The sequence below is a fragment of the Plectropomus leopardus genome, chromosome 18, assembly GCF_026936395.1.
Source record: "Plectropomus leopardus strain MGB_pleo_1.0 chromosome 18, ASM2693639v1, whole genome shotgun sequence".
In the NCBI taxonomy this organism is placed as follows: domain Eukaryota; kingdom Metazoa; phylum Chordata; class Actinopteri; order Perciformes; family Serranidae; genus Plectropomus; species Plectropomus leopardus.
Window position 1 is genome coordinate 23,683,502 of NC_142193.1, and position 11,221 is coordinate 23,694,722.

Below are 11,221 nucleotides of genomic sequence, written 5' to 3' on the forward strand. Positions count from 1 at the left end.
TTCCAAATGATAACTGGCTCCTCTTTCTTTGTATGCATGCATTTTATTGGAACAAATGTCCAAACTTCTCAGTAACAAACTGATCCAGCAGCACCGTCCACACAACATATCCACCCTGAACCATCTGCGTTATCTGGATCTTCTTGCTTCAGCACAAGTAAACTCGACCCCCATGACCTTTGCAAACTGTAATTAAAAAAAAGAAAAAAATGCAAGGGATAAAAACTGAATTGATTATTAACTTATTTGCAAACTCAACATCTTTTCTCTACTTTTGAACTAAACTGATATTTTCATGACCTATTAATTACAGCGTTTACAACTCCAGTAAACAGTATCTAAGTACATTTACTCAAGTACTGCACCTAAGTAAAGTCATTTTCTTGTACTTTAAAAAAAACAAAAAAAACTAATATTTGGGTTATTTTTTTCTTAAGTTGTTTGTTGCCCTCTTCCCATTTTTTTAAAGACATATAGCTCAGGTTTCAAAGGATCCGACTGCGCAGGACTCACCAAGTAAACTATTCCAGAAGGAGTTGTATGTCGCGCTGCCGGTTACAGCTCCGAGTTTGGCTGGATTCCTCCTCACTGTGTTTACTGAGAAGCCACCAGGTCCAGTCACCTCCACCTCCACCACGTGGTAGTCGCTCAGCCTGGGGCACGAAAGGTATGAGAGGTATGTGTGATTTCAGCAGATACGAAAGGCTGCATCAGGACAATCAGACTTCTCAATGAGACTCACGCTGTGTCTGACACGATCTCTCCCTGGACGCCAGTAAAGCCGAGCGCTCCTGCTGCCACTGCTGCTGCTGCCATGGTGTTAACGTTGTTCGGGGCAAGTGGGCACAACTCCGCCACTGAGCCTCTGAATAAAACACGCCGGCCCTCTCCCTCCGTCCAGTCGGAGAGGACGTCTCCTGTCAGCCGGAAGCAGGATGGATGCTTGGACATTCTTATAAACAAAGCCTGAAAAGAGCGTCAACAGTTTAATCAGAACACAATAAGGTTTACTGAAAAACACTCACAAGCACTAAAATAAAAGTGGTATATTTGCCATTTGACGGCTGCGCTTCATTTGCAACGTCTAAACCCTGTACCACACCTGCACAATAAAAAAATACAAATAAAATGAATAAATAATAATAGAGTAAATACAATTCAAAGAGTATTAGCAGTAAAAACAGAAATAAAAGTACAAATCATAGATCAAGACATAATAAAAAAATAAAACAAGACAAATTAAAATAGATGACATCATATAGAAAATTGTCTATAAACGCAAGTCTATAAAAATGGGTTTTAGGAAGTGATTTAAAAGAAGTCGCTGATTCTGCGAGCCTCATCTTCTCAGGCAGGTCGTTCCAAAGCCGAGGGGCCCTGATGGCGAAGGCACGGTCTCCTTCAGTTTTAAACCTCGACTGTGCAACGGCCAGAAGGGCCCCACCTGAGGATCTAAGGCTGCGAACTGGCTCATATGGGATCAACATTTCTTTAACCCAAACGAGCTTTAAAAGCCATCAGTAAAACCTTAAAATCAGTCCCAGTGTTACCTTCAAGTTCCCACTATCATTCAGTCTCTGGATGTCCTGGCCTCCCCATAATGCACCACTGGGGACATAGAGCGTCCTACCATACTGCTGAGCCGCCTTACGCAGCGTCAGGTTCAGATCAGGATCCGACAGGGCCGAGGGAGAGCCCACCTGACAGAAGGAGAAATAAAGTCACAGAACAGGATCTCAACAGGAACTGATGAAACTTTGAGTCAGCTTATGTGTTAAAGGGACAGTTCACCCCAAAAATACATATTTTTCCTCCTACCTGCAGTTCTGTTTATCAGTCTGCATTGTTTTGGTGTGAGTTGAAGAGAGTTGGAAATATTGGTTGTAGAGATGTCTGCCTCTATGGAGCCAGATTAAAGCCAAAATGTTTGTTAATCTGGAAGAAAAATCTGATTGGAAAATAATCACAAATAATAAAATTTGAAACTTAAAGTTCAAGCTTTGATCTTGAATTATTAAAAAAAAGGTAGGAAAAGGTTTGTTTCAGTTTAAATATATTTTTTTATTTAATTCTGATATTCTAAAATAAACAAGATATATTTTTAATTTTCACTTCTATAGAATTTCACATTTGAATTGAAGAAGGACAATCCTGCTTAAATGTTTATGGTGACATAGGACATGACATTTTTATCCAGTAGGAGAAAAAATCCCTTTTTACAGTGGAATACATGAATGACAAAGAACATTTTATATTGTAAAAATCTATTTGGTTCATCATCATCACGATCATCCGACGTGGGAAATACATTTGCTGGCTGGTATTCTTGACAATTTTGTCGTATCTATTCTGTATGTGAGATCCACTGCCTGGACACTTATCATGGTGAGTTTTAAGGGGAGGACTTTGGTAAATTATTTAACAAAAGAAAAAAAAAAAAAGATGTTACCAGTTATTTTGAGATTTTACAACGCAAAATCATAGAAAACAATCTATAAATCCTACTTCTCCTTTCCCCAATTCTTTTAAAGCTTTTGAAAGATTGATTAAAGACATTTTTAAAAAATAAGGATTTTTATAGATGAATGAATTCAATGACTTTTTAAGAATCTGTGGTAACCCTGTTTGGGGATGAACTGTCCCTTTAAATTAGCAGCACAAAAATAAGATAAAAACTGCTTTTGCAGCCACTACATTTCTCACACAAACAGAGGAGAATCTTACCATGAAATGAGACTGAGACAGGAAGTGAAACCCAAAGTCTTTCACTATCTTTGGATGGCACACCTCTACGATCACATCGCACCGTCTGTAAAACACAGAGATTATTTATTAACCCTTTAAAACCTGGACTGACATTACTTTTCTTGCGCTGCTTTCAGATGCGTTTCACAAATATTTCAAACTTTGAACCCTGAGTAAATTGGTGCGATTTCTTTCAAAAACATGTGAGAAAGGCGATGAGCGACTTGGCAAGAAATGTTCCACAAATTGCAAGAAATGTGTTGATTTAGAGAATTATTTTTAAAAAAAACTTCTAAGGGAAAACAATCATGCATCAAAATGATTATAATTTTTTAGCACTTTCTAGATCATTTCCTTGTTGTTTTTCACTTTTTTTCTTCTTTTCCCTTTTTAAGTAATTTACAGGCAATTTTCTTGTACTTGCAAATTTCTGGGTCACATCTTTTGTTGCTCATTGTCTTCTGCCCAAGTTTTGAAATCATCCAGTTTGCTCAAGTTTTGAAGGCTTAAAAAGGGTGTCGTTGAACATTAGGTGCATGTTGTCTGTGGTAGCACAAAGATATGGATGCTAATACTGTTGCATGACTTTACATTACTTGTTGTGTGTGTGTGTGTGTGTGTGTGTGTGTGTGTGTGTTTGCACCTGTCTGCAAAGGATGACAGGTCTCCAAGTATGAGGTCATCAGGAACTAAACCTTTGAGCTTGTCAGAATTTCTGTTCCAAACGAAAGCCAGAGTCAGACCGAGAGCCGCACCATCTTTAAGGATCCTCTCCACCAGATACTGCCCTGAAGCATGCACACACACACACGCACACACACACACGCACACACACACAAATATGATTTTAAAAATTACAATAGATTACTAGATCTAAAATATGTCAAAAAGTGTGTGTGGAGTTTCATAAAGGGGACTTCACACCTAGATGTCCGTATCCTACAACTCCAATCCTTTGGGAAGAAGAGCCTGTTGCCATGTCCTGTGCTGAGAAAGAAAACCAACCTGCAATTTACCAACAACAAACCAACACACACACAAACATGTATGCTTTTGACCTTACTTATCATCTTGTATTTATTGCTCTACTCACCAGATAATCCCACACCGCTGCAGAGCTGAGCGTCTCCCAACTTAAAGCACAACAACCGGCCCGCCACTCCGGGAATGGTGGGCATGCACAGTACAAAGTTTGACTTCAAGAGGCCTAAGTTAATCATTGTTAGTTCGTTAACTTGTGTTAGTGTCACATGCTGCTCCTCCATTCATTCAGACAATCTGAGTATCAGACACATTCATTCTCTTAGAAAGTGAAACAATTAATTAAACTTTATAACTTTATAAATTTCTGCGCATATTAAGTATTACAAGGTAATTCATTTAATGTAGAAAAATTTACATCAATTAAATCAATTAAAAAGAAAATCAGCAAATCTTCATATTATAGAGGCTGGAACCATGAAATGTTTTTGCATGAAAAAAGTCTTAATTATCAAAGTATTTTTGTAAATCTGTCTCTCCACTCATCATCTCAGCTGCAATTGTATTTACAAATGTTTTGTGTGCAAAAATAAAGTAACTTATATCTAAAGTTATCAAATAATTGTAGTGGAGTAAAAAGTACAAGATTTCCCTCTAAAGTGGAATAGAAGAAAGAAAGTCGCATGAGATAAAAATACTCCATTAAAGCAAAAGTACCTCAAAATTGTACTTAAGTACAGTAGTTGGGTGAATGTACGTAGTTTCATTCCATCAAACGATGCAATATATTTTTTTCCTAAGCCTAAATGTGTCATATTTCACATATTAAATTGAATTTTTGGTTTCTCATTAAACAGTTTTGAAAGATGAATGGTGTTACTTGGTTGACGAATCTACGCTTACGCCTTCAAGCTTTAGAGATATGATGAAAAAAAAATTCCCAAAAGGAAATCCTTTTCTGGACATTCTCCCATAATTAATTTGTCATTATCAACAATCTTTAGCGGTTCGCAAGTAAAGAAAACAAGCGTTATCGTATATGAGTTTACTACTCGTTTAACTTTGCCCTTCGTGTGTTGATGTCACCAATATATTCCAGCTGAAGAGGTCAAAGGTCAGCTGTTTTTCCATACAAACTCAAACCAGGGAGAACATTGATTATCAGAGCACAATCAGACAGCAAGGATCTGTCCAAAGTTCAATGCCGTGAAAACGCCAACAGACTGAGAGACACAGCAGAGAATCGCGACAGGAGAGAGCATCTGAGGATTTTATGTGTTGGTGAACAAACACTGCAGAGACAGAAGAAAACAGAAGGTGTGTAACAGGACGGGTTGCTTCAACTGAGACGTCTGCTGAAGTCCAAGACAGTGCTGACTCTGAGACGATGGACATCCTTGAGACACATGCCTATGACAGGCGGCAGAGGAGAAACACGGTACCTAAAAATCATTTATCCCTATTTGTAGTCCTTAAAAAGATGTATATGTTACTTAAGTTTCTCTATGTGGAAAGGAAAAAATGTCTAAAACGTTCATTACTGAATATTAATATTGTGACTCATCTTTCCGTTTCTTTTTGTTCCTCCCTTTCTATCAGTCCTGTGTTCTCTTTTTCTCTCTTTTGCCTTTCTTTTTGTCGACAGCTTTGTATTTCTACCTGTGGACTCCCGACATGCCGGCGTCCATCACCCACGCAGGTGTGAAATCAGCACCAACACTCCTACTGGCTGCAGCAGTGCTGAGCTGGAACAGAGGTCAGAGTGTCCTGGGTGTGGCGGGAGGACTGCTCTTCTCTGCTGTTGGCGACTGCTGCCTGGTGTGGCCCGAGCTTTTTCTGCATGGTAAGGGTTTGCACACGAGTGAAAGACAAATTAGGACATTTTCAAGATGCGATTTAAATTGCAGATTAGCCTACAAGTTAGAGAATATAAGTGCATTGCATATAAAAACATAATTATAAAACTTATTTTAAGTCCTTAACATCTCATATGTCTGTTTTCAGGAATGGGTGCATTTGCTGTGGCTCATCTGCTGTACTCACTCGCATTCGTCTCCAGTCGTTATGCAGCATATTCCTCTTCCTCCGGGTCCCGTTTTCTATATCTGATCGTGTTCCTTGCTGGAGGAGGTTTCTACATCTACGTACTTCCATTCCTGCAGAAGGCGCCAAACTCCGACATACTGATCCCAGCTGTAGGGGTCTATGTCTGCTTACTAGCTCTGATGGGGGCATTAGCCATCAGAACCGGCCGTACTGTGACACTTTTGGGAAGTTTAATCTTTATGGTGTCTGACCTGTCACTGGCTATGCAAGTTTTCAAAGTGACAGCGCCAATGGAGCATGGTCACACTATTGTCATGGTGACATATTATTTAGCACAGCTGCTTATAGCTGTGGGCGATGTAAAAGCAGTGGAGAACAACGATGATTTTTCAAAATGGAAGAGGTCCTAAAATGCATCCCTGTGGTATCCCTGAAGTCTGAAGTAATGCCACCTGCTATTACTACTATTACTTCTACTTCTTGTAGGTCCTGGAGTTTTTAATATGAAAATGTAAGTTTTGTCATGGAGTAAAATGCAGCTTGCAAGGTCAATTTATTTAACGGTTTCTGGTTAGCATTTGAATGATCATATTAAGAGTCAAAACATTTTAAAATACCATACTCTACAAAAAAAATAAAAGAAACTTGACAAATGTTAGTTAAGAATAATATGTGTATTCTGTGATTTGTGCCAATATATTGCACATTTTGCATGGCATACATATTTATGTGTAGGTTGTGATTGTGGTTTGGCATTGTTTTCCACTTGTGAGCTGCCCATTACATGTATATAAATACTCCTCTTTGTTTTGTTAATAATAAATAAATATGGTGTAAAAAAATAAAAGCCCAATATTCTGAGTCGTGTGTAGGATTTAGTGGCATCTTGCTGTGAGGTTGCAGATTGTAACCAACGGAAACTTCCTGCATAGGAAAACTACATAGCCGATGCAAAAACACAGATGGCCCTTTTTAGAGTCAGTGTGTGATTTGTGCATTCTTGGCTACTGTACTTTTTTTTTTTTAAGGCCGTTCATATCTATCTAAATAGATATCAACTGCTTAATCTAAAGTAAGACAAACAAGATTCTTACTTTCAGGTATTTATAAACTAAAGAAAATATCAACTTCTGCCAATACATCCCCCTAAATCCTACACACTTGACCTTTCAGAGGCAGTCGACTAAAATCAAATGAATACTTTAAGTCAGAGACTTCACACAAACCTAACTTACAATTTAAAAAAAACATGTTGCACATGGAACTAAATCAAAATTGGGCTGTTGATACATTTGGTGTTACATTTAAGATATAGACAACTGAAAACAATGGACTTAAATAACAGCTGACTTGAAAAGTATTTTATACTTAAGAGTTATTTACAGAGTAAAACTGAGCTCCTGTTTGTCATGCCAAATATGGACAGCACCTGTCGCAACAGACAAAAACTTGTCTTAACATCCTCGATCCGGATCGTGAATGTTGTTACATCTTTGCACACTGATACCAAAACAAGTGAGGTAAAGAAGACTTCAGCGATCCATCCCATTGTCATCTGACTGCTGCCCGCGGAAACAAATAACCCTCAAACGCTCACAGAAGTCCAGTTCTTCCTGTTGGAAACAAAAATGTGGCTTTTAAAGCAGTTTCGTAGAATATGGATGAACTTTTAAACTGAGATCTCCACGGGGCAGAAATTTAAATTCACCTCTATTCAAGTGTCTAGATGTTTGCTTCTGATCAGCTTTTAAAAAAATGCATATGGTTGAACTTACAACTGTACACAACATTTCCATAATGCATTCATTCAGTAGTAATTTTGTACATGAGCAAAGACAATTGTCTTATCACCATCTCCTCTGCTTCACTGGAAATGAAAAAAGGACTGAAGTGCAATTTTAGGTCTAAATTCTCACAATACTTGAACCCAGTTTTACCATTTTTTACCAAGGGAATAAAAGATTTTGGAATCACCTGACTCTCTTCTTTTCCTTGGAGCTCTCTGGATCGCTGTCGGAGTAACTCCTCCAGACCAAGAGCAGAACTCCTGCAGTCTTTCAGACCCAGTGGACAGTCTTCTACCAGACTAGACAGAAATCAGACACACAAAAGGTTATAATAACTCGGCTGAGTCATGAACTAATGTCAACTTGTGGGTGTTACAAAATAGAAAGGTAGAGAGGATTTCTTACGAGCAAAGGGCACCAAGTACATGTTCATGAAAAGGTGAGTGAGGTGTGCGCAGAACAGATACCAGCTGCTGAACCATACCCATGGAGACAACTGTGTCTGCAGGGAGGAGACAGATAACATATCAGACCCAAAATGAACTTTACATCATCAGCACTAACATGCTTAAAGGAGCAAAGACTGAGATGACAAGCATCACTCATTAAGACCAAACCAAAACAAAAGTATTCAGATTCATTCTTTGGATCTGAAAGCACCTTTACTGAATAATCTAAAACCAGATTAACAACAAGTGTCATTTTAAATAGATCCTGATATGATCAGATCTCATTCTAATAAGCCATGTAAAGTTGTATGCTATAACAGAGGATTAGAGCCATGCCAAAAAAAAATTATTGTTAGATTTCGAAAATAAATTCATAATATTACAGTAATAAAGCTGTAATTCAAAGGAAAAGTTGTAATATTGTTGGGAAAAAAACTTGCACAATAATGAGAATAAAGCTGTAATAATGCAAGCTTACAATCGTAAATTTACTAGAAAAAAATCGTTAGCTTACAAAATTGAAATTATACATTAACAAGAAAAATAGTCAGAATATTATGAAATTCATCCCCTCTCTATCTCTTCCTCATTCACTCGACGCTTTCCTTCCAATTAAAGGCCAAATATCATTCAAACATAAATAAATAAATAAACTGATTAACTGAACTGATGCTTCTTGACACTCACAAAAAATAAAAAAATAAAAAAATAAAAAAATAAATAAAACCCACAGCTTTGTTGAACAACACCGTCCTGTTTTGATGCTTGTTCGTTCTTACCTTTCTGTTCGGGATGTGACGTCAGCAGGTTGAGCAGGAGGAACGCCGACTTTGTCCTGAGCTTCTCGTTGTCAGACTGCATGCCTCGCATCAGCACTGAGAAGCCATCATGGGACAAGAACGCCTGCAGTCCTGCCTCCTGCTCTCGAACCAGACCTAAAGTCACCACACGATACAGTTACTGTTTTTTTCTGAGGTGTTCTTTATCCTGAACATCAGGTGACACAAATACAGACAGTATTACAAAGTAATGTAACTCGTTCAACCCTGAAACCAATTAATGCTCTTAATTAAACTGAGTGTCAGCATCATTATCACCCAGTTTTGTAGTGATTTTTTGCAGCTCTGTCTTATATACTTACATGAGACAGCATAAAGGGCTTTTACTCTGACGGTGGGGTGGGGGTCTGAATCTGTCAGCTGCAGCAGCTTTGGCAGCGCCCCGATGCTTAACAGGTGGGCCTGCACCTGCGGCATGTTCTGGGCACAGGAAGCAATGAGCTGTGCAGCACGCCACCTCAGTCCACTTTGAGCATGACACAGATACTTGGAGACGCACAACTGCAGTCCACCAAGAGTCATGAGGTCTGTGAAGCACAGGAAGGGTGACGCAGTCAGGATGGAGACCACATTTGTATTTTTATCAGTTTTAACAGTAGATAACTAGACTGTGGGAAAATGTTGATTCTAGTATTATTTCTTACAAACCTCTAGCATTGTCTAGGTTCTCACACAACTCTGAAAGCATCTCAAAGGCTGATTCACGCTCATCTTCATCCTCTTCATCCCCCTCATCCTCTCCCTCTGTCTCCCTTTCGCTCGCTCCCTCTTGGTATAAGATGGCCAAGCACTGCTTCATCTGCTCCACTTCATCCATCTGCCCTTTGCAGACGTCTGCGAGAGCTTCTCTCAGCCATGTTTTCCTCTGCAACAAAGAAGAAGAACAAGAACGTTTCTCAGTTACGACTAACGCAGGGTAGAAGGCTTCCAAGGTCCAATTAAAAATGTGTACTCAACCTAAAGAGGATGCTGCCTTCACAGTCTGACCCAAACCCAAGATGGACTCTCCTTTCAGAACATCTTAAATACACACAAAAATCACAATGGACTAAAGAGTACCTGGACTGAACACAAATTGACTGAGAAAAGGATTTAATTTTGGGAGAACCCTTGGGGAACATAAGAGAACGTACATAATTCCACTTTTTAACGAATAATTTCAACATTTATTCTCATACTTTTGACCATTTTTTCCATTCAATTCGTTAACCCAACTCTTCAGTCTTAATCTGTGGCTTTATTTCTCATAAAGTTACGAGTTTAAGATTATAATGTTACATTTTTTCCTTATAAATTCATGAGTTTAATCTGATACTATTGCGCCTCTTCATCTTGTCAAGTTCAATCTTGTAATATTACAGCTTTATTTTTATGGATTTACAAGAATTTTCTCATAGTATTATGACTTTTTTCTTTAAACACCACCTTTATTCCCTTAATATTATGACTTCATTTTATAAATCTCATATTTTTTTTCTTTAACATGGCCCTAATCCTCCAACATAGACATAAGTCCCTTCCAACAGCAGAAACAATTATTCAACAAAATATAAAATTATAATAATTCTGGTGCAGACCCAAAGAGATGTGTGGCTCTGTCCAAAGCCTTCTCGGGTTTTAAATGTATAACAAATATGACCTTTACCTCCTCTGACATGGGTTCAGCAGGGGCAGGTCCCTCTGAGGCTGATCCAGCATCCACTGCCAGCTGCAGGACCCCTTGCAGGTTTTGGGGATACCTCCTGGGCCGTCTGTCCTCTGCCATGATGTTCACAGCTGGGGAGAAAGACAAGAAACATCAGCGAGACACAAACAACTTGATTCAGACATAATGTTTGGTAGACAGGGACTGAAAATGCGAATCCTAAAAACCCGGGAACAAACAGTTCGTTAGCTTACAAACCTAAACTCACGCAGAGTAACAGTGAGAGTACAGCAGACCTGTATAACCGTGAAGTTTAGCGAGTTTTCGTTTAACTCCAGATAACATTAACAATTCGGTTATTCCACTTACCTCTTCAAGAGTACTTTAAATCAGCGTTGATTGAATGGACGGAGTGTCCTGTAACTCCTTTTAAACACACAAACATGAAGACACTAGAACATTCTAGCTAGCTGAGCTCATGAGCGCCCAGGAGGCTGCCATGCTGTACCGTAAACCCTGAACCAAATGGGCAAGCAAAAAATGTTTTTACCGAACTCTGTCCTCACCTGAAATTTATTTCATTCTTAACTTTTTCTACGGAAATTCAGTCCCTAAAAATTATAATGTACTGAAACTGGTGGCAATATGAGCTTGGCATTTAAATGGCACAACAGCAAAGTCCTCTATATTAGCGTATTTAAGTCAGATTAGTGACGTATGTACGTGCGG

General features: G+C 38.7%; 3 protein-coding genes across 3 annotated transcripts; 1 reads left to right on the plus strand and 2 right to left on the minus strand.

Moving 5' to 3' along the window:
• Positions 1 to 23: 23 nt before the first annotated feature.
• Positions 24 to 4,162, minus strand: aspdh (aspartate dehydrogenase domain containing). Its single transcript, XM_042504838.2, has 8 exons — positions 3,839 to 4,162; positions 3,670 to 3,732; positions 3,389 to 3,533; positions 2,725 to 2,809; positions 1,551 to 1,700; positions 743 to 966; positions 514 to 653; positions 24 to 186 (listed from the first exon to the last, which is right to left on the minus strand). Exons 1-8 carry the CDS (start codon positions 4,008 to 4,010, stop codon positions 149 to 151), a joined length of 1,017 nt encoding a protein of 338 aa, XP_042360772.2. The 5' UTR covers positions 4,011 to 4,162; the 3' UTR covers positions 24 to 148.
• Positions 4,163 to 4,900: 738 nt separating this feature from the next.
• Positions 4,901 to 6,619, plus strand: tmem86b (transmembrane protein 86B). Its single transcript, XM_042505024.2, has 3 exons — positions 4,901 to 5,164; positions 5,326 to 5,569; positions 5,731 to 6,619. The coding sequence occupies exons 1-3, from the start codon at positions 5,114 to 5,116 to the stop codon at positions 6,180 to 6,182; spliced, it is 747 nt and encodes a 248-aa protein (XP_042360958.2). The 5' UTR covers positions 4,901 to 5,113; the 3' UTR covers positions 6,183 to 6,619.
• A 499-nt stretch (positions 6,620 to 7,118) lies between these two features.
• On the minus strand, positions 7,119 to 11,200 carry hspbp1 (HSPA (heat shock 70kDa) binding protein, cytoplasmic cochaperone 1). Its single transcript, XM_042505023.2, has 8 exons — positions 10,862 to 11,200; positions 10,493 to 10,623; positions 9,496 to 9,712; positions 9,150 to 9,374; positions 8,788 to 8,943; positions 7,965 to 8,061; positions 7,747 to 7,858; positions 7,119 to 7,385 (listed from the first exon to the last, which is right to left on the minus strand). Exons 2-8 carry the CDS (start codon positions 10,610 to 10,612, stop codon positions 7,305 to 7,307), a joined length of 1,008 nt encoding a protein of 335 aa, XP_042360957.1. The 5' UTR covers positions 10,613 to 10,623; positions 10,862 to 11,200; the 3' UTR covers positions 7,119 to 7,304.
• Positions 11,201 to 11,221: the final 21 nt, after the last annotated feature.

What these genes read in the sequence shown, in the direction of transcription:
- aspdh (XM_042504838.2), bottom strand. Translation starts at nt 4,010, where the DNA reads ATGGAGGAGCAGCATGTGACACTAACACAAGTTAACGAACTAACAATG. An exon ending in CTGTCATCCTTTGCAGACAG is followed by an intron (nt 2,810 to 3,388) that starts GTGCAAACACAC and finishes TGTGTTTTACAG; the next exon opens with ACGGTGCGATGTGATCGTAG. An exon ending in GAGATCGTGTCAGACACAGC is followed by an intron (nt 654 to 742) that starts GTGAGTCTCATT and finishes TTCGTGCCCCAG; the next exon opens with GCTGAGCGACTACCACGTGG.
- tmem86b (XM_042505024.2), top strand. Translation starts at nt 5,114, where the DNA reads ATGGACATCCTTGAGACACATGCCTATGACAGGCGGCAGAGGAGAAAC. An exon ending in GGCGGCAGAGGAGAAACACG is followed by an intron (nt 5,165 to 5,325) that starts GTACCTAAAAAT and finishes CCTTTCTATCAG; the next exon opens with TCCTGTGTTCTCTTTTTCTC. An exon ending in GCCCGAGCTTTTTCTGCATG is followed by an intron (nt 5,570 to 5,730) that starts GTAAGGGTTTGC and finishes GTCTGTTTTCAG; the next exon opens with GAATGGGTGCATTTGCTGTG.
- hspbp1 (XM_042505023.2), bottom strand. Translation starts at nt 10,612, where the DNA reads ATGGCAGAGGACAGACGGCCCAGGAGGTATCCCCAAAACCTGCAAGGG. An exon ending in GTACTTGGTGCCCTTTGCTC is followed by an intron (nt 7,859 to 7,964) that starts GTAAGAAATCCT and finishes ATTTCTGTCTAG; the next exon opens with TCTGGTAGAAGACTGTCCAC. An exon ending in AAGGAAAAGAAGAGAGTCAG is followed by an intron (nt 7,386 to 7,746) that starts GTGATTCCAAAA and finishes TGTTTCCAACAG; the next exon opens with GAAGAACTGGACTTCTGTGA.